Source organism: Acartia tonsa, chromosome 2 (genome assembly GCF_053477335.1).
Source record: "Acartia tonsa isolate MP-2025a chromosome 2, ASM5347733v1, whole genome shotgun sequence".
NCBI classification, from domain to species: domain Eukaryota; kingdom Metazoa; phylum Arthropoda; class Copepoda; order Calanoida; family Acartiidae; genus Acartia; species Acartia tonsa.
In genome coordinates, this window is record NC_137261.1 from 12,718,338 (window position 1) to 12,742,230 (window position 23,893).

The following is a 23,893-nucleotide window of genomic DNA, read 5'->3' on the forward strand; positions in this document are numbered from 1 at the left end:
CGATTATTTACTCATGTATTTGACAGCTAAGCTTAGGTAAAACAGCTTATTCACATAAGGAATAGCCTGTTCCCCATGTAACATAAGGATTAAGTTCACATATGTAAATGACGTCCACTTAGGGAATTTACTTCGGGAATTCACTTCGGTTTTACATCGGGATTGTTCTTGATACACTTTTTCTATGAGTTCACTCAGTGAAAGCTGTCATAGGGAAAATCAAATTCTTCAAGAAATCGAGCTATTATTAACAAGAATTATTTAAATGAATAATTTCGCCCCTATCTTCCTAAAGCACCAAAGAAAAATGATGCTTAGGATCCAATAATCAATACAATTGTTTAGGTCAAATCTCAAATTTCTGGATGATAACCTATTATTTTGACTCTAAAAAGCCCACAACTTTCTTAAAAATATAGGAATGAACACGGTTTACGAGATCTTGGCTGTCGTAGCGAAAGCGATATATTCTTTCAATATATTATATAGGATGGTTCAGAATAAAGGAAATCTTTATAAATGATGCTGTAATTGTTGAAGCCTTAAATATTATGGAAACCGCTGTTGCAAACTAGCGAAATGCCGCGTTTTCTTACATAAACAAGATTTGTTCCCTTTCCCTTCACTTACCATGCCTTCCCTTTTTATCTCTCCTCTTATGCACACTTTCCCCCTTTTCCTTTACTTTCAACCTTTCCCCAACCACTTTTGCTACCCTTCAATATATGTACACACCCACCATAAGTTTAGAGCGACCCAAAAATATTATTACGAATTAAAGTCTAAAAGTGATGTAATTATGATTTTTTTATTTATTTATACTTTTGTCGATTTATCCTAAAATTGTAAGGTTTATTGTCAGAAGCTTAAAATCTTAGAAATTGTTGGACTGAATTGGTTGAATAATTTTGAATAAGTATCGATTTGGGATGGTTTTAGTATATATAATTTTCCAGACCTTCACTAGAGGATATGGGCGAGGCAACTAGATTTAATTCATTTTAATTGTTTGGACTCGGTCATAGTTAAGTGATAATTATATATTCGTTTTTACATGATGTTATGTTCTTAAAGATTGAAATCGATCGCAATCTCATATATATTATTAATAAATGAATTTGTTAATGTTTGTTTTTGATTTCATTGTCTCTTCTAAACACAAAGTATTCATGTTACTTTTTCACCACTGTTTAAGAAGTTTTTTTCTTCAGTCCAGTGTAGTAATAGTTTTTTTTTTACGACACCCATCAAATCATCAAAAAGGAGTAACAAACTTTTCAACAAATCATTTAAATCTTTAGAAGGGGTAGTAATGTTAATTAACATTAGGATGTAAATAAATCGTTCATTAAGAATAAAGTTCCTCGATCCAACTGCTTAAAATATTAACATAGCATATTAATCTAATTTCTTTTTCAGAGAACACAAAAATTCAATCATAAAATGTGAAAAAAATACAGATACAATCTAATAGACAATTAAAAATAAGTGTATATGGACTTTTAAAATGACCCTGGATAATCAGCTGGGCGGTCAGAACACGACAACAACCACACAAAGACGGGCGATCGACCCGCCGCTTCCCGTTCCCGAAAAGAATGCGGCCGGCGGAAATGAGAGAAAAGTGATGGGCGGTCAGAGCGGCCAGATGCCCTGGTTCCACGGCAAAATTAGCCGCGAACTGGCGGAGAAGTTATTAACGCCGCGCAAGGATGGACTGTTCCTTGTGCGGGAAAGTACAAATTTTCCAGGGATATAGTGATACGTGAAAATGTTATTGCTGTTTTTGCCAACTGAAAGTACTATCAATAACGGGGAGAGAGGAGACATTTGGCTGTCTATTACACTAGTCTCCATAGTTTTATTATAACGTTTTCTTAATCATGGCTTTACAACTTTGGTTACTTTTATTGAATCTGATAGGTTGGTTTAGTAAACTGAGTGTCCTCCAAACGTTTTAACCATTAATTGTAATCTACAGAACGGGTAATTTTGTCTATCTTCATTGGTAATATTAAGTAATTTCTGGGCCATTGTCTTATCCCTTTAGATCCCTATATCAATAAAGTATTTGTCTGTTATTTCTTTAGATAGAACAATCATTCTTCCGTTAGTAAAATAAAAATTACTCTGCTCATCCCGTTTCCTCTTCCCGTAAATAAAAGTTTACAACTCTAAGGCATTGTAAAGCTTATCAATAAAGATAAAAATGTATAACTAATTCAAGATTTTCTTCGATTCAAAAATTTCTTGCATATAGTACTACGATCAATGTGAATGTGTCTAAGCTTTTTTTACGGGATGGGGGCGTATATAACATCATGTTCCTTTAACGTCTTTGTAAACTCTTGTTATCCCTATATCCTTGTGATTTGTAGGAGACTTTACACTGTGTGTTTGTTTTGATAGCAGAGTTGAACATTACAGAATAATTCTACAGGTAAGGATTATAATAAATCTATAAGTATAGATTTATAACCCAGACTAATACCTGCCCCAAGTGTTGGTGACTTTTTTCGTCGACTAGCAAAGTGCTTACTGTTCTTTGGCTGATATTCAAAGAAGCTATTGAAAGTCAGCACAGGGTCCACCCTTGGGGTAGAGTTTCATATAGCTCGTTCCCACTCTATTCTTTTATTATAACAGGATTACAACTTAATACTAGCATTACTGCTTAACAAAGAAAGATTATTTTGTATTAATATATCAAGTATTTCAAAGAAGGTTATCTATATTTTTTTCTCCTTTATGTTTTCACAAGTACGTTATTAAAAAAAATGTAAGACTAAGGAGTATCAAATTCTTCGTTTGTGATTTACAAATTAAAATCCATAAACTGTAGAATAACTACATCAGTGTTTCATAAGTTTTAAAATGCTAATTTACCTAATTTCATTTGTAATCTTTTGTGTAATGTAGGATAACAGAATAACTATCGATGAGGAAGAATATTTTGATACACTAGCCAGTTTGGTTCTACATTATCAGGTAAAGGGAAAGTTATATAATGTACGTAACCTATATAGAATATACGTGGATATTATGACAGGGGAAAAATTGTCGTTAAGAGGGGGAGGGGGGGGGGGGGGGGCGTATTGACATCTAAACTTAAACAGCGAGCAAAAGGGTTCAAATATTGAGCTAGATGCTTGAAACTTGGTACATAAGCCTAATTTTATTTTTTGTCCATTTAGATGTAGTACCTATAGGACTAGGCTTATGTACCAAGTTTTATGAATCTAGCTCAGTATTTAGACCATTTGCTCACTTTTCAAGTTTAGATATCATTACGCCCCCCCCCCACACTTTAGGTTGCTAACATGGACCTGGTATATTGGTCATTAGTTCATCCAGTAGTAGGGAAGGGGATGGAAGAGGGAAATCGTTATATTAGAACATGATAATGTGGTGTGTAATCCAAGTAATAATATTTACATTAATAATGTTTTGTGTTTTTATTATCATGCCTCCATTACCAGGATTATATAGGTTTTTTTGTAGGGTATTTTTATTAGGTCCATGTTTCATTAGGTATATAACATTATTATAGAAAACTTATAACTTATTCCTTTTTTTCAGAGAGACGCTGATGGATTATGTACGGCTCTAGGAGAGCCCCTTCCCGCCAGGAAAACCTCCTCTGACACCCCCCACCCACACCAACACACTACAAATAACTGTTCAGAGTCCCAACTCTCATCTCAAGACTCCTTTCTGATTGATAAATCCGTGTTTGAAGAGGCGGGTTGGGTTATTAATGGCGATGACATTACGGTAATAATTACGGATATTTTTTTATCGCCTTTTATTAAAATTACGAGTTAGATAGCATCCGAATAGTCGTGCTATCAGTGAGTTCTAATATTCCACCCATTTCTCTACCTGAATATTGAAAATAATACCTAACATTCAAAATTCTTCCAACATTCTTATCATTTACCTAACATGTTTATTATTTGTTAAAAAAGAATATTAGGAAAACAAACGCAGATAAAAAGTATGTTAACACTTTTATTTGTCATTTCTTATCTCTTAGCAAATACGCATTAAAAATCATCTAAAAAATGAATGGTGTGATTGTAAATTACAATCATTGTATTGATTTATTTAACAACTTTAAAATTAATAGTTCATTATGGGATTCAATCCTTTAATGCATGAAATATCCTTTTTTATTTTGATTTAAAAAGGTTAATTCAATGAAAAGAAAATTATAAATCTTCAACTCCATTTAAAGCACATGTAAAATCATGTGAAAGAAAAATGTTTGTTGTGGGCGTTTATAATAGAATACTTAAAAGTTTAATCAAATAAATGTGTTCTATTTTAGTTACAAGAAAAAATCGGCAAAGGAGAATTTGGTGACGTCAGACTTGGAGTCTATAAAGGGAGTCAGGTTAGTTGCATTTTCCATAGTTTTGAAGTCAGTATACCTTAAAACCAACCCAATATAATACATCTATATCCTGTAATATAAAGTAGTAATGTTATCTGTATGTCCGTTCAGATTTAAAACCAATGAATGTTGAGTGCATATTAACGTTTGTGTTGAATAATAGCTTTGCTCCAAACCTAAAACAATTGAGGAATCCTATTATATACAGCAGTAAGGTTTTTATTGTCTGAATTTTAAGATTTTGATAACTACTGAACTGATTGTGTTCTCTATTTTAATTAGGCTGCACATAGGTCCCGTGATGGTTTAAGACGATTTCATTTTTAGATTTAGGTCTTGGGGTGGTTTTAAGCTATTCTTCTAGTAGCCCCTATCTGACCGGCCCTTTGAACAATATTTAATTATTTATTCGGGTTATTCGCCAAAGTCATGCCTTTTAAACTAGTTTAATTTATGTTTAGAAAGTAAAAAGGAATTATTTGAATGTCAAGTTTTATGTATATTTGTGCTACTTAAATGACCTTAAAATTGCTTGAAATTATTGAAATCAGGGATAGAGGGAAAGTTTACAAGCAAAGCTTTTCATTAGGCGCTCATATAATTGTTGCTTTCACACGAAGTACAGTTTGAGCACAGACCCCCCCCCCCTTCATTCTTAATTTGAAATAAATTAAAATATATAGAGGATGGTTTTTTCCCCTATGCCTGTAATATGCGTGGAACCCTAATCCTGTGGGGCTACTCATTACACAATATAACCTAACCTGAATCAACTTAAACTAATTAATAAACATAAACACACTACTACCTCATTTTTAATTTATTTCATAAGAAGGGTGAAAGGAGTGTTTGAAAAGAGCATAACCCACCCAGGACTAATAAAATATATCCCTGAAAACTATAAAACAATAGTCTGGGCCTATAAATTTGAAAACCTTATTGTGACAGTGATATTACCAACTCTGCTAATCTGTAACTGTGCTGTCAAAATACTCGTATATTATGATATTAGAGGAGACCTAATGGATGAACTTAAATGTAATGTTAAGAATGTAAATGAGCATTTAAATAAACAATTTTCACTGAAATGGGGGGAACATTATTGTGCACACTAATAGAGATACACATATTTAGAAATGTTGATATTCGTTGTAAAAATAAGGACAATTATGTTCATAAATATCTCAGATTTTGATCAGAGTTGAAATTATTAAGACAGTAAACTGTAATTCAGTTGAAATAAAGTAAGAAAAGTAAATACTTTTGATAAATCTTCTATCTTAATTAAAGGTGTATTTTATCGGTTTGAAGTCAGGAGGGAGCATAGCAGATCTTTTATTAGTTTGTCTGTTTTTATGCTTGCCTGTATTGGGTTGTGTTACTAGTATGCACGTAAACAGTCGAAAGTACATCGGGTTTAATGTTTATTTTACTTTTTGCGCATAAAAAATTACAGTAAGCTTAAAAAGTATCCAAATTAAAAAACTCAAAGGATAATCGTTTAATAAACTGTATTTAAGAGTTTTATTTCCTATCTAAGAAACTAAATAAGAATGCAAAGCTTAGTGAAAAGTACTATGTATTTATATTCAGCAAGATAATTTAAATATTTTACCCATTCCATGCGCATTAGCAAGATTTGAACACCATTACAATTTATCTGTTCATTTATCTCAAATTTTTGCGCTCACTTTCTCACTGTCAAAGAAATGACAAAGTATAGGTTTGTATGCATGTCTGCTAAGATCTCTAATACGGATGGACTAATCATTGTACAATTTTCATAGAAATTACATATTGGTCCGTCCAGTGAAGGTTTAGGGCTATTTTGAGGACATAGGTCATGATTGCCTTTGTTGTTTTTGTCGTTGTGCGACAACGCATTCCTTTTAAAGAAATGAGTTTATTTTTTTTATTTTTAGGTGGCTGTGAAAGAATTATTAAAGGATACAATTGGGGCTGCACACAAATTTTTAACAGAGGCAAAAGTTATGACGTAAGTTATTTTTTAGTTTGACTTAGGTAAAGAGAATATAAATTGGACTTATAGTACCCAAAGTTTTTAAACACTTTAAAAGCTTTAGGGTTATATAGGAAATCTTAATTAGGTTAATGTACAGTGTGTTTTTTTTTATGAGCACTTTCTTGAAAGCAATTTTACCCCACTTATAGTTATCAGAATTTAATGATTAATGGCTTATTTTCTTCGTTTTTTATGGGAAATTATGAAACAACAAAAAAATTACAGTTTTTGTTGAAAAAGTACAGCAGGGGTGTATATTCAGCACAAGATTTATTTTTTTTCCCCGGCTACAAAATTTTTCATTTTTTTTCCCCCCCTAGTTTTTTCTCTCCAAGTAGGGGGGAAAATGAAAAAATATTTAAAGAACTCTATATTTTATTTATTTTATCACTCATACCACACATTTTTTTGTTTTTTTCTCCAAGGAGAAGGGGAAATGGAAAAAATGTTTTCAGTTTTCTCAATTTTTACATTTTTTTTCCCTCCAACTACTTATTTTTTATTTTTTTTCCCCCCCCCTTAGCCGGGGATCCCATGCAGAATATACACCCCTGAAGTACAGTAAAGTTGAAAATTAAAAACTTAGGTGTCAACATCTAAAAATGGTTTTAGTGCATTTTTCTTATGCTCAAATAATCAACCTTTTGCAAGAATGGCTGCTAAACACTTCAAAGTTGAGATAAAAAAAAACACACTGTATAAGCCTTTTTGCTAAATCATTTCGCAAATAACTTTGTTATACAGAAGAGGTAGTTTTGTTTTTCCTAATTTGGGGTGAAAATTAACTTGTCGTCAATTTTCATAGCCTGTGGAATTTATAACTTTAATTTGTATGAAAACTTTTAAATTCTTAACGGGATGTACATTCTGCACAATATTCACCTATAAATGAGGTCCATATTAAGCTAAATTGACGACAAATTTTCCCTTGTCATAATATCCACGTACAATGTACATTCTATATATATCCATAATAATTTCAGATCATTACAGCACGAGAATTTAGTGCGGCTACTTGGTCTCGTCATCGAGGAGAAAAATGGAAGAAATAAAATCTTCCTAGTCACAGAGTATATGAGCAAAGGGTCACTTTTAGAATACCTTAGGTTAGTAGTTCAAAAGAGGACTATCCACGAACATGAACAAGTGATTTTAAGCACCTTCCAACATTGATCCATAGTATTTTTTTTAGTGAATATACTAGGTTTATGTTAAATATTTGGTTTATCGACTAAAAAGTTATGCTTCACTATGGTTTTATATGAAAAAAACTTTAAAATGTAAAGCATTTTTAGATACAATATCATCAACTGCTTTGTTGAGTTCAAAGGAAAAAATAAAATAAAAGCATCAAATGCTGTAAATTGCAAAAGTACATTAATTAAACTGTTTAAAATATTACAAGCTACCAACCCTTTTTCTAAACATACATTTTTAATCAAAATGATATACTTTTGTGTCAAAGCTTTTAAACAACAGTTTGAACTCATCAAAACATTTGATCAATTTGCACCAAACTATGCTTAACATTTCAAAGTTTTTTTCATATAAAACCATGGTGAAACCTAATTTTTTAGTCGATTAACTAAATAATAAACACGAACCTAGTATATTCACTAAGGAAATGCCAAGGATCTATGCTGGAAGGTGCTTAGAATCACTTGCTCTTGTTCGTGGATAGTCCTCTTTCATAAACGGCCATGAAAAACGTCGTGTATCTGTGTCATGAATTTTTTTTTGTAATGAGATCAAATATACTTAGGTATTTATAAATTCTAAACAAATTGGAAATAGAACTAATGAAATTTGATATTGCAATTTTTCGATATTTGTTGTATTTTTTATCCAATTATTAATGTTACACTTAATTTTAGGTCCCGAGGGCGGCAGTATGTTACAAAAAAGGATCAAATTGGTTTTGCATAGTAAGTTATTTTCTCATCCGCGACTGTGGCGAAACACATAGCCAATCCGCTCATTGTAGGGAAGGTGTTAGGTTCTAATGTCAGGTGCGCGATATCAACAGTTAGAGTAGGGGGAATACATTGGCCCAAAACATGCGAAACTCACTACCATGCACAGTTTTGACCTCCAGACAAAGGTCGTGCAATCAAAGGGTTTGTTGTCTATTGGACGTGTGACCATATAATCATGCATAGCAATTGGGCAAGGTTTGGTTTAGAGATGTACCAAAAAAAGATCTCGTGGTGTATCCTGTACTTTTAGGATATCTTTGGGTTAAGTTATTTTCTCTCTCGATATATATCTCAGACTTCTATGTTAGAGTTTCGTCAAAGATAAATCCAGCTTAGTAGGTACCTATTTTAATCCAAAAAACTACAGTGTGGATTGAAAACATTCATAATGATTACTAGGTACCTACAGTTTATGAAGACCTAATGTTTTAAAATTTAAGAACCCTTTAATTTTTCATTGCTGATTTTTACCAGCAATCCTTATTAATATATATATTTTTTTAGCGACACATGTTGCGGTATGGCATATTTGGAGTCAAAACATGTTGTTCACAGAGATTTGGCAGCTAGAAATGTGTTACTATCAGAAGAAGGCCAGGTAAAAATGCATACAGCAGCTAAAGATTTGAATCAATATTTAGATATGATATCCTATCCTATTCCATGAAATATTAAGTTTTTTTTGTTAAAGCTTAAGATCTCAATAACTACTGAATCGATTGGGTTTCTTTTTTAGGCAAGCTATCCTGTGATGGTTTTATGCTATTTTATTTTCAGATTTAAGTCTTATGATGGTTTTAAGATATTTTTCTAACCCCTTTTTGTTCCTTTGAATACAGAGCTCTTAGATCCAAGTGGCTTATCCGCTGTATATATAAATTAATAAGTTAACAGAAGCTAGCATACCTAGTACCTATAGAATTATATATAGTTTAATGGAAAAGTAGGTAGTTGTGTGATATAGCTTTTGTAGCATGACAGTAAGAACAACGGACCACGTAAGTTGTTTACTGGATTGCACATTGGCGAGAGGAGTTTTTCTTGCTTTAGTTTTTAAATTTTTTTCGTTATATAAGAACAACTTTTTATCTAGGTACCTATGTACCTCTTATCTTCCAAAACTTAATAGTATCAGTTAATATTTTATTTAGGCCAAGGTAGCTGATTTTGGTTTAGCAAGTCCTGACGGTGCAGCTATTGACAGTGGTAAACTACCTATAAAGTGGACAGCTCCTGAGGTAAGATTCAAATTATTAGGGCTTGGCAGCCGCGACATAGCCTGAGATTTAAACTTGTTTAATTGAATGCTTTGGATTTTTTTTAGGAAAAGAGGTATTTCCATATTTGGATCAGGTCTAGACTTTTTCTTTGAAATGTCTTAGGTCAATTTCCGTGAGGCTTACAGGCGACTGTCGAGCCCTGGATATAAGTAATCATTCCTTCTATTATATAAAGTAATAAGGTTTTATGTCTGAAGCTTAAGATCTCAATAACAACTGATCTGATTGGGTTCTCCTATTTAGGTAAACTTCACATAGGTCCCGTGATGGTTTTAAGCTATTTTCTATCCCCTTTCTGCCTCTAGAAGTAAGGGGCAAATCCGCTAGTTTTTTTTATTGTGTTGAAATTGCTGCACCGTTAGTACGTTGTTTAGAGAAAGACTTATTACAAATTTATAAATGAATATTTATGAATAACTTTTAAGTCTCTTATAAAAATTCTTACCCCAAAAAAATAAGCAATACATTACATATTCATCTTTAAAAATTAAACCTTAAACCTATTTAATTCCAAAAGTTTTTATTGAATATTAGTAAGTATTTTGATTCTAATCAGCTCTAAGTTTGGCCTAATATTCATCAGCCTGTATTTTCCTTCCAACTTTTTCTGTGGCCCAAAACTTTTGACACAATTTGATATTTTGGATTTCAAGGCCTGAATTGGCATAAACCTAGCTATATTGACAGTTGACTACAAAGTAACCTATTTTCTCTAAAAAAAAATTAGCTGATTGAAACAACATTTGTCAGCATACTTGAATAGAGATGCTTTTTGGTTTAAGGAATTTCCCCCCAACAATTTATTGCTTAGGTATCTGTTAACTAAGGCAAATAAGAGAAATGATTGAAAAAATAGGTATAAAATTGCTGTACTTAAAATGTTAATCTAAAGTTTAGAACCTGAGCACATTTGTAAAAGTTTTGAAGATTCCATTATCGGAAATATTCCCCTAAGAAAGTGATTCCTTGGACAAGTTTATTGTATCATAATTACAGCATGGTAACAGGGCAGTTGTAGTTGTAATATTGCTGTGATTCTATCAAAATACTCTGTTCCTAAAATCCACTAGGAAGCCGACACATTTATTGAAAAAAAGTTGAAGAGAAGAAAAATCTGGGATAGAGAATAGAAGAATAACCATATATGTGGAAAAATTGTATTAAGAATTATTTTTATTTTTTTTTATTTTATTGTATGCGTCCTAACTTTGTTTGAATCCTAACTTAATCTTTAACTTTAAAGGGGGGGGGGGGCAATATCCGTTTAAACCAGGGAGGGAGGGGACAATGAGTTGTTTATTGCATTAGTCCCCAAAGTTTTATAATGTTTCTCATTCGTTGACTTAACAACTTTAGAGATTTGAAAGGAATTTTGTTTGATCTTTTATTAAGTGTCCACACGCCTCAACCACTAATTGTAATCTACAAAAGGGGTAATTTTGTGTATCATCATTATGAATGTACATGAATTTGTGGGCAATTATCTTACCCCTTAGATCGCTTGGTTAATCGTATTTGTCTATCTTCACATTCCTGAAAAAAATGTGCGAAATCTTGAGAGAGATGCAAAAAGGTATGATGTGTTGTGATGCCGGGTTTAAAGTCTGTATCCCAGCAATGTCATGCCACTATAGTAGTCGAGATCATTCTAAATCTTTAATGTGACATCTTAGAGTACAAAAAATTCCTAGGATTATTGTAAGTTGATGTGATGACGTTTCAAATATTTCCATTGCTTGTCAAAAATCACTTGCATTCAATATCAGGGCAGTTCCTTAGCTGCGGTTAATTCCCTCTAATTATTTTAGTTTATTAGATTGTTTTCATTGCGATTTAAAAATCAAGGGAGCTCCGGAAAAACCGAATTCTAGTTCCACTAAAATAGACATTGTACTTGGTTGACAAATGCTATCACAATTTGTCTAATCACAACATGCAATCTTGTATTAAGGGATATTTGTAGGAAGTAAGGATTCTACCTATCAAAAACTTTATTTATGCTTTCCCTTATCTATGCTCCTCATTCATATGAGAGTGCTATTAAAATTAGGGTGGCTTAATATGGAACACCTACCAGTACTCTAGGCTAGGGTGATGTAATAATTGAGTAGCTTCCACGAGAATTGCAAGTGATGTTGAAAATATCTATAGCATGAAACTGTTATTATTTCTACATTATTGTAAAGCTTAAATCTTTAAACTTCAGCAATTCGTATGCTTGGCTTATTTTTATATTATTATCATCTTGTGTAGGTATTGTTTCTGTTGCTATCTTATATAGAAAAGTTCCATCATACATATACACACATTTACCTTGTTTCTATATATTTGGATGGGTTCTTTAGTTTATAAGTTACTCTTGTGTCACATTATAGTTGGAGGCTATAATATAAAAAATGCTTGTATACTGAATTATCCATGAACCACTTCTATTCTGAGCATATTAGAAGCAGAAATACTTAGAATAACCAGTGAAATTGGCATAGAAATACATCAAATTTCATATTAAACACTGTTACCTCTCCTTGTCCTAAAGTAGTAAGTTTTTTTGTCACAAGCTCAAGAATTCTAAAACTACAGAACTGATTGCGTTCTCTCTTTTAGGGAAGCTTTACTTGGGTCCAAAAAATGATTTTAGACCATTTCATTTTTTGATTTATGCCTTGGGATGGTTTTAGGCTATTTTCTGCCCTCTTCTTGCCCCTTTGAAGACAGAGTTTCTAGATAGTACATAGTCAACTCAACCTCTTTGAATTTTTCTTATTGTTTTTACTGAAATTTTAAGATTCTTTTACAGTTGGACGACAACATTGATATTTCAACTCCTTTCACAATTCTTTGTAAATGAATCTGTGTTTAACAGAGTGCAAATTTGGCTGGATGCATGCAGATAATGTTTTATATTGAAAAGTATATTATTATTCCTCCCAACATGAACCAACCACCTGTCCTACAAATTGTGCTACAGTCCTAGTAGAAATTTAAGTCTTATGGCATTCTAATCCGTCTGTTTATCTTCCAGGAGATTCCAGATTTATATCTATAAAAATTAATTTATTCTAGAGAAATATCACTCGTTTAAAGTAACAGTACATATTTAGAAGTCTGCACATACATGAAATTGGCTCCTAAATTCTTAATTTAAAATTTGTAATCTTTATATAAAAGTAATAGAATGTCTGTCTGTAGTTGAGGATCTCGTTTACCGATATGATTCTCTTCTACAGTAAAGCTTTTATAGTTTCATGGAAGTTATAAATTTAAAACTGTTTTGGAAGAGGCTACCGCCAGCCCCACAAAAGAAATTGCCCCTGAACAAACACCCCCCCGGCCCCCCCCCCCCCTTAAAAAATTCTTTTTCTTTTTAAATCTAAAATTTAAACTGGGAGGTCGACTTATTATTATAGTTAGTTATTTGTATGTATACATGATTAAGATTGAGCCTAGCAACGGCAGTAAATAAACACATTTGCGTACAATTTAAAATCATATACTTGTGGATTCAGAAAGATGGGACTTGCAATTTAGCAAATTTTGTTATTAAGCTTTGTTTAGAGTTGGAATGTCTTTTTCTGTTAGCGGCGATTTCTCTTGATAGGGTGATGGTACCCACCCCAAATTCGTTATAAAAAAACTCGCTTCATATGATAGACATACATTTAAAGACAGGATTTCATAGATTTTTGCTTATAATATTGTGTCTAATCGTCATGATAATCAAAACTGTGAAAATCAAATTAACAGTAGGTATAGTTATATCACATAAAAAAGATTCAGTATCAATATGTTTCATGTTTGAAATGAGCTTTCTGATTGTCAGGTCACAGCGTTGCTACGCTATTTATAATGTACCCTACTGCGTACTACGTTTAAAGGATTCCATGTTATTTGAAAATACAACCTTACCATTAATCTCATTGCATTTTTGAAAAGCAATGTTTCAATTGAAGAAATGAAATTTATTGTAAAGAGTAGTGAAAAAAAATGTAAATGCTTCCGAACAGTGGCGTGTAGAGGGCTATGCTAGGTGGTGCTATAAATGCACCCACAAATTTCTACAACTCCCCCTCCTAAAACTATGTTGAGGGTGTGTGATCTTTAGGGTGCTGCATTACAGACAACATGAGTGGTGTATTTTTAGTGTTAGCGGGTTGATACACCCACTTACTGCACGCCTTTGCTTCCTACCTTTAGTTTAAAAGAGAACCCTATGAATTCTCCTCTTTCCTCTGCTGGAAATCGTATCCCTCCCCTGGGCTCTTAACTGTAAAGGAGAACCACATAGATCCAGCTGGACCTTTTGGTACAGATAGACATTATGTCTCTTTTACAATGAAATATTTTAAACCCAAGATAAATATTACTTAGTTAAATATTGAGAAAATATGTGTTCATGGTAGAAGCTCCGCTTGTACTGTCCTATCAATTTTGAGATAACTAAGCCTTGTCGACAGGAAAACAACAATGACGTGCTATGTTTAATCAAAACCTTACTTACACAAAATTGTATATAATTATCTTTTCTTCATACAAGAAACCACTTAATAGTATTTACATTTGCTATCTTGAATTCCACCTTTTAACAAAAGTACCGAGTATACTTTAACACATAGTAAAGAAAAAAAGGAAAATGTCCCAAAAATGTGAGATAGAAGGCTTTGCTTGTCCATCCAGAAGCTAGCAGGCAGTCAGCCTGCCTGCGGACAAAAACAGATTCTATTGTTTGCCTTTTCACAAGAATAAAGATCTATTATTGGGAAATGTTAAACAACCTTTCAATTCATCAATCCACAGGGGGCCTGGTCAGCCATACAGATTTAAATTCGGATAATTGAATTGCTGATTTATTGAAAGAATTTATTAGCAAACACTTGATTGAAATTGTATATAATAAAAATAAAAATAAATTTTAGGTATGTTAGAAACTTATTTAATTCTTACTTTCATAATATTAGTTGTAACTTTTGGTAATGATAGAAAACCCAATTTTTGGTATGCCTTATGGTAATATAGAGATATGCTTGACTAGGGGGGGAAGAGTTCTGAAAAGGGCTGAGGAGAGGTTAAGGTAGAGAAAACTCCATTTCATGGGTGAGCAGATCTTTAAACATTGCACCATTTCTCAGGATTTTTCAAAGCAAAGCTTCTCTGTAAATGCAGTTTCTTAGATCTGGTATACACTTTTTCCCCACTATTATTTAATTGACATAATATTACACAACATAGATTTCTCAAATTAATTTGTAGTTCATGCTGATGAGAATTGTAATAATAAAACTAGCATAGCAACTCTGTTGTGTAAGTTAAACAGCGGGTCCTGATACTCATCGAAATTTTGAGAAAAAACATAGAAATTGAATATTTGTCCCTTTTATTACAACCTTTTTATAAATGTTGTCATCCTTGTTTCTAGAGATATTTTACCATTAAGAAAATGCATCCCACCCAATCCTTATCTATATACAGCACACAGACAAGGATTCAAGTAAAAAAATGTTTTGTTAATAATGATGTCCCTTTCTAAGTTGGTTTGCTGAACTTAGTTAAGGTTAAGTTGGTTAAGTGTCTTGCAGGGGTTAGAAATGAAGAAATTCCATTTATTTAATAATCCTAACTTTTTGCTGTATTAAAATAATCATAATTGCATTATATATTTTACTAGCGGCTACGCCTCTAGAGAACTAGAGGCGATTTCTCTTGGTAGGGTGGTTACCCTCTCACAAAATAGTTATAATCCTTGTAAATGAGCATTGAGAACCATATCGGTTCTGTGGTTAGCGAGATCCTTATATACAGAAACACATACACATATCCTGTTACTTTTATATAAGGATTATTGTTCAATAAAATACTAGGTGAATATTAACAAATTGTAGAAATTGCATGTTATTGTGAAATGGTTAAAAAGTTAGAGGCCAATTAGGTTTTCTTTGTTTACTTTATCTCTGGCTGTTAAATTTTTGTTTTTCATAAAGTGCGTCACTATTCTATATCAAGTATATATACACACAAACAAACACATTTCAACCCAAAATCTAACATACACAAGATTGCATTTGATATCAGGGTTTAAGGGAAAAGTAAATTGGCATCTGAAAAGTCATAGGATCAGTCAGACTGTTAGTAATGAAATCTTCTGGTTGACATTTGAAAATGATGTATTTTAGACCCAGCAATTAACCTCTTATTGTTAAAAAATAACAATTTTTTTCCTTCTGCTGTGTTATGAACTTGTAAAAACAGGCAGAATGTCTTGGCTGGTAAATAGGAATACCTAATTAGCAATAACAGTTAATACAACAGTTGTTATTTCAAAGGGTTAATTGGCTGATATCAACTTGCAGTAACAATGGATGAATAATATATACCTGGATATTATGACAGTGGAAAAATTTTCGTCAATTTAGGTTGTTGTTTCCCCTCTCATTTATTGGTCAGTTCGTTCAAAGAGCAAAGAGTTATTGTTATTTTGGCCCGCTACAAGTTTTACTTCATTAGAGTGACAAAATTGTGTTTTACCTGTCTATTTATCTCTGAATTATATAAATGCTTACCAAACTAACAAAGGCATAAATATATTTTCCAGTTATTACCCAGATTTTCTGGTTAACTACAGAATAAGGTTTCTTTTCAAAAATTAATAAAAAGAATTCATAAGATTTTACACAATAAAATTAGTAGAGAAACACTTTTAAAAAACAATATAAAATTTTATTAAAAGGCAACTTTAATGATCACAAATGTAGACCTTTTTTAAAAACTAAATGAAATGTATTTTTTATAGTTATAACTTTTAATAGTTTAATTTATTGTTTAGATTAATTGTCCATGTTGATTTAATTTTGCATGGCAAGTAAATAGTCCAATATTGCTTAGCCATATCATTACCAATTCAAGTTATTACATTAAACTATCTATATACCATAACTTGGATGTTGCACCAGATTTTCATATACTCGGATAAAGTGATCCACCCTCTTTACCCCATCTCCTTAACTTCTACTGGATGAACGAAATGAATAATAAATGAGGTTCATGTAATCAACCTAAAATGACAACAAAGTTTTCCCTGTCAATATTATATTCTATATCCATTAGAAATAAATAAAGTAGTTTTATATTTAAATCTAATAATATCATCGGCAAAAAAAGTCAACAATTCCAGGTTTTTTGAAAGCCTTTAGTATGCGACATTTCAGTTTACTCTTTAAATGTTTAGTCCCTTCAAATATTTGTCATATATCTTATATGGGACATTGGAGATCCTCTTTTGTAAATGCATTACTTTTTAACACAAAATAACTCTTTTTCTTTTTCCTAGGCATTGCGACACTCCCAGTTTTCCAACAAGTCTGACATGTGGAGTTTCGGGGTCCTTCTCTGGGAGATTTATTCCTTCGGGAGAGTGCCCTATCCCCGCATCCCCCTAGGGGAGGTGGTAAAGCATGTGGAGAAGGGATATCAGATGGAATCTCCGGAGGGTTGCCCTCCCCCAGTTTATACTATTATGAAAGAGGTAAGAGTATCTTGTAGAACAAAACAGGCGACCGCCGCTCAACACTTAGTACATCAGCTCGTAGTCGGGTAGGTGGTAGGTTCAAATCTCAAATCAGCCCTAAACAGGTGCAACCCTTTACCATGTACAGTTTGGACTTTCAGACAAAGGTCGTTCAGTTAAACAGTTGGTTGTCTGAAGGACGTATGCCCATTTAAGCCACAAGTAATCGGCAAAAAGTAAAAGCTTATGTTTTATAATATCCCAAAGATTTAAAAGCCTCATCTTAATACTTTTCTTCTTCTTAGGCTTGGGAGTTAGATCCTACGTCACGGCCCACCTTCAAGCAAGCTAAAGAAAACCTAAACAATTTTCGGCTCCAGAATCCTCAATGACACAAAACAAATTCTATTTATAACAGTAACTTTAATCCTGCCTAAGTCTGATTTTCAATAAGAAAATATAAATATACCAATTATAAAACCAAAAAATCAGGGTGCGTCAGCCGCCTGTAAGTCTCTTGGAAATCAACATTTATAATTTTTAAAAACAGCTCGAATTTTAAACCTGACCTTAATATGTATGAAAATCCCTCAATATATTCCTAAGCTGACGCGCGGTTGCCGATCCCCGCATAATATCTTTGACATATAAAGATACTATTACCATTTTTACAGTGGAACTATTTGTTAATTTTAGTTACCATAAAACTTTTGATAATCAAACTTAGGCAAGTTAAGGAAAAAGCTTTATATTATTTATTATTAATGTTTTCCTTTTTAGGGCTAAATATTATGGACAAAATATTTTTATTCTTTTTTGTCCAATATTTATCCCAAATGGTTGAATTTATATATGGCAGCATGCTTTAAAGCTATTAAACAGACAACTAAAATGATTTTCTAGATTTGTATAGCTTGTACAAAGTACTACAAGTTACTATTATGTATTTGCTATAAAAATCTCGGAAATACATCTAAGCGGTCATAAAGTTAACTCCAGTAAAGAATACCTAAAGCTATTGTGCATATAATAAAAACTTAAAAGATAGTTCTTACACAAAGAAATATTTAGTATCACAGTGGAATCGCGGGCTTAATAAAGCATATTTTGACTGTAACACAAAGGTTTTTCACTGTGATAGGAACCACTTTGAAAGTTGGCAAGTTTGTATTAATTAATGCAAAATTTAGAATTCAGCGCTGTCTGTAAAGTGCGGCTCAATTTTAATATTTTCCATAAAAATGCATCTTAGAAAACTATGGATGAAAATACAAGTAGCTTTATATACAAGGTTTTGTAGATCAGTTAAATCAGGCACAACTTAACTTATCCCATAAAGCATAGCATGCATAGACTCCAAGGAGGGGGTTAAGGGGTGTTTACCCTATTTTGAAACCTCTCATTTTACCCCCTCACAATTTATAAAAATACATTTTATTCCCCCCCTCAAATCTTTTTAACACCTCACTTTCCCACCCTCAAAATAAAAAGCTTTGACGTCCCTGATTGTATAGTTGAAAGAATTGTATCAAGCTACCTGAAGACTAATCTATTATAATTGAGCCGCTATACATGAATTTGATTAATGCTTTTGGCTTTATCATTATTTAATAATTAATTTAAGCTGGATTATTAAGAAGTAAATAAGGATCTGATATATACATTTAATCGATGCTCAAACGTTTATAACCTTTTCTAGTACTTATTATATTTTATATTTTCCTAGGATAAAAGTAATGATTCAAGTAGTAACAGCACTTATAAAAATGTGATTTAAAATTAATCTGCCAAGTATTTCTAATTATTTTTTACCTATTTTTATTGACAATGTTATTATCATATAAGTTTTTATATGGGTAGGTTGATTAGGTAAGTTTAAGAAAAAATCTTGCACATTAAAAAATTATAGATATCGAGAAAAAATATTAATTTGTATTTTAATATCTTTATTCGTTTATCATTAAGCCTGAAAATTTAAATTGTTTTCTAGTCAAGAAAAATAACTTCTTAAAAATACAATTATGCAAGGTTTTAATTATAAGCTATTTTTTTCAAAATGAGGGTAATTCAAGAAAGAGGTTTAAAGAGACTTTTAAAATCACCAAATCAATCAAATACAATACATGTACAAAAACGAATGAACGTATTAGGTGGTTAAACTCTCTAAGTGTTTTTTCATGAATTGTCTTCTTAAAATGTTTTTTTTTTACATAAAACTATTTTACGCGTTGTTTTTTTTATTGCGTACTGTATGTATTTGTTTATTAACCTATCTCAAAAAAAATCAATAACACACACATAAAGTAAATATCCACGATACATTGCCAATATGCTTTTGTAGGCATTTTATTTTGTTTTATGTTTATTGAATTGTTATTTTCAAAACAAAAGATCAACTATATTTAAAGTTTCACAAACTTAAACTAAACTTTGACATGATTGTTCCATTTCCACCTTACATACATTTTCAAACATTTGGTATAAAATTGGAACCAAGGATTTACATCTGTCAGTGTATACTTTCCAATTTTGACATTTTAATATGTTAAAATAATGCGACTTTAAAAATTTTTAAAGTACATTTAAGTTAAAGAAGACGTAACCCTAATCCGCTTTGTTCTATTTAGAAAAGAATCTCAATAAAGGCTAGGTCGTTACAAAACCAGGACCTCCCCTTACTTATAAATGAACATTGACCTTTTTCTGTTCTTTTATATTAATATTGTTTTATACCTAATTACCAAACTCTTGTCGCTATCACTGATTTAGGTTAAGTAAGACATATTTTAATATGCCTCTAAATCTAAATATATTCCATATATGCCGTTGAAAGACTTTAAAATATGTTGTGTTAGGTTATGTATTTTGTCATACCAAAATGCATAAAGATTATCTTAAACCCAACATTACTTTACATTTCATAAGATTTAGGGCCTGTTTACAAGTCATATATAACTTAAAATCACGTTAGGGACTTGGCAGGTAAAGCCTAATAATTTGTTGTAATTTTTCATCTTTCAACCATATTTATTATGCAACGATGCTTGAAAAGCTTTAGGCTTTGGACATTAAAGAATATTAGGTAATCCGCACACATTACCATGGGATAGAAATAAACATTTTTATTAATATATTATCCACAGAAACGTAAATAAGATAAATGAAATTATAATTAAAGTCTAAAAAACTATAAAAAAGTATTTATTTATGTATTGGATATTTTTCCTTTAAAGAAAAACATTTCTTACATTGAGTAAGTCGAACTACATATATTTCCAATTCTTCTCCATATATTGGTTTCCAATTTTAACCAAATTGGCGAATTTTATTTATATTTGAAACATTATATTAAACATAAATAAATGCAATAATTACAATTCAAAATAATAAAAAAAAAAACAGAAAATGCCTGCAAAACCGTATTACCCTCAATTATCTACTTAAAAAATGAAAATTTAACATTTATTGACAAATCCTGCTAATAGAGAATGTTTTTTTTTCTCATTTTTTAAGCACCTACCTTGTTGTTCACCATCACAATTTTTAAAATACCAGGGCTCGGCAGCCTTGCGTCAGCTGCGTGTAAATCTTATTGAAATCGTCATATTTTAGCTTTGAAATTTAGCTGGATGTTAAAAACTGTTCTTTAACAGACTATTTTATCTTTCGAATTTTTTTTTATGCACACAAGCAGGTTTTAATTTGAGGCTTATGCGCACTGCGCAGCTGCCGAGCTCTGATAACTACCAATTTAACCTGACGTTTGTTTTCAAGGAGAAACTTGTAACTTCCAGTTTTTATACTTAAAATCTTGTACTTACCTAATCAGGGAAGCAGGGATTGGGTGGCTGAAGAGATTATTTTTTTTTCAAATGTAAAAACAAATTTGTGGAGGTATTTAGATATTCTCCGATCCATGTTTCAAGGGTACCTTTAAACATTTAAGAAATTTAAGTGTTCTTTATGAACCAGTAAATTATTATTGATTTATTTTCATGGATACCAAGATTACGAGATGCCTACATAAAGTATATCCACCTCTTTTGAAAATCTCTTTTCTTCTCAAGCTTAATCCCTAAATTCCTTGTACTTAATCTTTTAGCTTCCAATGTAAACCTGGTTACAGACCTAGAGGCCAGGGAAGCATCCCCTGTGTCTCTGGTCACCTGGATCAATTTTTATACTTGTAAAGATATTTTTATACGCCTCTTAACAAATATTATTATATTTATGTTACTGTGATTGTGTATTTAAAAAGAAAGGGATCAAGTGCAGTTTTCACTGTAAAATGTTTCTGGTAACGATTATCTCCAAAAATATATAAACTTTAAAGGTTGCTTGCTGGCAAACAGCTGAACGCACGTCGTACATGTCATGCCCGCACACCGTGTTAAGCGGTATAAAAAGCCTATAAATAATCTGACATATCTGTGCACTGCGATATAACTGCATTTTTAGTAAGACTATTCCAGTAACATTTTACCGTGAACTGCACATGATCCAAAAGAGATAATAATTCTAGATAGATTTTTAAGTTGACCTTGACAAGCTTGTAATAAAATAAGTAAAGATCAAATCTTCTTTTAGAATTATTCTAATAGTTATAGACAAGTAAATGTTTTTTGCAGTATGGGTTCCAACTCGTTTTATTTCCGCTGGATTAGAACCGGTTCTCAGCCATACTGAAAAATAGTATCGTATAAATGACAATTTTCCACGAATATTAAGATATAAATTATATGATTAACACAAGTTTTGTTAACTCAGGCCTTTTAACCTTGTAATTTTTATTTCAATATCCACTGAAAGCTGTCTAATACGATGCAAAAAATATAAATTCTATCAATCTAAAAGTAAGATATTAAATATTTTGGACAATTGCAAGAATTAAGGGTCCACCATAAAAAAAGTTTTTAACATTCCATTTTTTTTCTTGCCAGTGAAAAAAAAATCTTTTTGTTTCAAAATTAATCAACAAATATTAATGTGCTGTGCTTGTTATTAATAATATTAATACTTCTTCATAGATTTTTATAGAAAAGTTAAGTAAGTTGTAATAAGATTAGTAAAAATAAGTTTGAAAGTTTCATAATTAGGATACATAGAAATTTCAGTAATTTGTAATTTTGGGATAAAAATTCGAAAAATATTTAATTTGTTTTTTCATCAATGCAAGATTAAGTATAAAAATCCTGCATTTCATTTGAAAGTTAAATGTACAAAATTAATTTCTTGTTATCAATTAATTAAAAAGATTCCCTGAAAAAAAATAATTTTTAATGTTTTTATGTCGTTTTATATGAATAGACTTATGTAATATTGTTGTAGATTTTTTTTTTATAATTTTGTGGATTTTTAAGACTTGGATTGTACATAATTGAAAAAGTTAAGTTTCTTAAAAGCAGCTAATATTTAAGCTTGTAATAACCAATAACAAGTAGAAAGTCAAGTATTATTTTTTCATCATTTTTGTCCTTTTAACCGAATAACAAAAAAAGTCCACTACTGCTAAACTCCTAGATGCCAAACTTACTGAATTATTCCTTTCATTATCATTATTATCAATTGTTTTTTTTCTTTTTGTACTTTTTAACAATAAATATTTACAGATAAAATTTTTTTTTGCCGCTAGATTATTGTTATAGTATGTTGTATTCGTAAAAGAAGATATTCCCTTTGATATTAAGTATTGTTATGTTATAACTGTCATATCAATTTAAATTAGGTTAGGTGTTAAAATCTTACGCTCTGCTGCTGTGTAAGACGCATGCCTTTGCTAAACATCTACAGTAATCCATATTTTAAAGTAACATGATCTGTGTCTGTCTGTGTGTTCGTCTGTTCCGACGGATCTTGCTAACAGCTGAACGAATATAGCTTCTCAGGTCCTGAGAAGGTTTATAACTATTTTGGGGTATGGTACCATCACCCTTCTATGAGAAATCACCCATAAAGATTGAATTACAAGTGATTTTTCTGTATTTTATTTTAAAACTTGAAAGTGTAGAGTGGACCCAATCTAAATCGCCTAGCCCTAGGGAATTTAAACCGGTTTTACAGTCATTTAATACCATAAAATCACCGATGACCCACCACACCAGATACTTTGTTAAAGGTAGAGTTATTGTATGAGTTTTTAAGCAGCTTTATTTTGTGTTCTATGAAGAGAGAAGACTAAATACAATATTCACTATTTACTAACACAGTAAAAGGTTTAGGTAAAATTATATAATAGTTAAATATTTAACGCGTCGTATTATAGACAGTTTTCTCGGATATTGAAGTAAGAAATAAAACAGTTTAGTTAGCTCCGAGGGAACGAAGCCCGGGCTAACAAAATTGTTATTAATTTCATGATTTTTATTTTAATATTCGTGAAATACGTTTGAAATACGATTTCATACATAATTTTTCAGTATGGCTTGGAACCAGTTCAAATCCAGAGGAAATTAATAGGTTTCGAAGCGTCACTGTAAATTTTCTCTTAAATATTTGTGCAAAATTGTCTGTAATACAATGCCATAGATACTGGAAATTAAATCAAATGAACATACGGTTCTGTAGGAGACCTAAACGTCCATGACATCACCCTGTAGTTTATTTTCAAAGAAACATGATATTTTTAGCCCCTGCGTGGTCCTCCCCCCTACGGTGGGAGACCAACATGTAACATTTGTTTCTCTCAATAAACCAGACCCTGTTGTCCATGGGGTTCTAAGT

General features: G+C 31.6%; 1 protein-coding gene across 8 annotated transcripts; it reads left to right on the forward strand.

Annotated features, from left to right (window-relative positions):
• Positions 1 to 1,391: 1,391 nt before the first annotated feature.
• On the forward strand, positions 1,392 to 22,788 carry LOC145304752 (tyrosine-protein kinase CSK-like). 8 transcript variants are annotated; one of them, XR_013874210.1, is made up of 14 exons: positions 1,392 to 1,749; positions 2,377 to 2,440; positions 2,920 to 2,988; positions 3,580 to 3,774; positions 4,331 to 4,396; positions 6,319 to 6,392; positions 7,403 to 7,525; positions 8,294 to 8,344; positions 8,900 to 8,993; positions 9,547 to 9,633; positions 16,997 to 17,191; positions 17,479 to 17,610; positions 18,900 to 22,026; positions 22,201 to 22,788. XR_013874210.1 is itself a non-coding variant. In XM_080146710.1 (13 exons), exons 1-12 carry the CDS (start codon positions 1,508 to 1,510, stop codon positions 17,563 to 17,565), a joined length of 1,347 nt encoding a protein of 448 aa, XP_080002836.1. In that variant the 5' UTR covers positions 1,392 to 1,507; the 3' UTR covers positions 17,566 to 17,610; positions 18,900 to 22,788. The 8 variants fall into 8 exon arrangements, 3 of the variants coding, with proteins under 3 accessions (XP_080002836.1, XP_080002834.1, XP_080002835.1); XR_013874216.1 differs by having other exon boundaries at positions 22,350 to 22,788; XR_013874222.1 differs by having other exon boundaries at positions 18,900 to 20,755; positions 20,881 to 22,788.
• Positions 22,789 to 23,893: the final 1,105 nt, after the last annotated feature.

What these genes read in the sequence shown, in the direction of transcription:
- LOC145304752 (XM_080146710.1), top strand. Translation starts at nt 1,508, where the DNA reads ATGACCCTGGATAATCAGCTGGGCGGTCAGAACACGACAACAACCACA. An exon ending in TCACTTTTAGAATACCTTAG is followed by an intron (nt 7,526 to 8,293) that starts GTTAGTAGTTCA and finishes ACTTAATTTTAG; the next exon opens with GTCCCGAGGGCGGCAGTATG. An exon ending in TAAAGTGGACAGCTCCTGAG is followed by an intron (nt 9,634 to 16,996) that starts GTAAGATTCAAA and finishes TCTTTTTCCTAG; the next exon opens with GCATTGCGACACTCCCAGTT.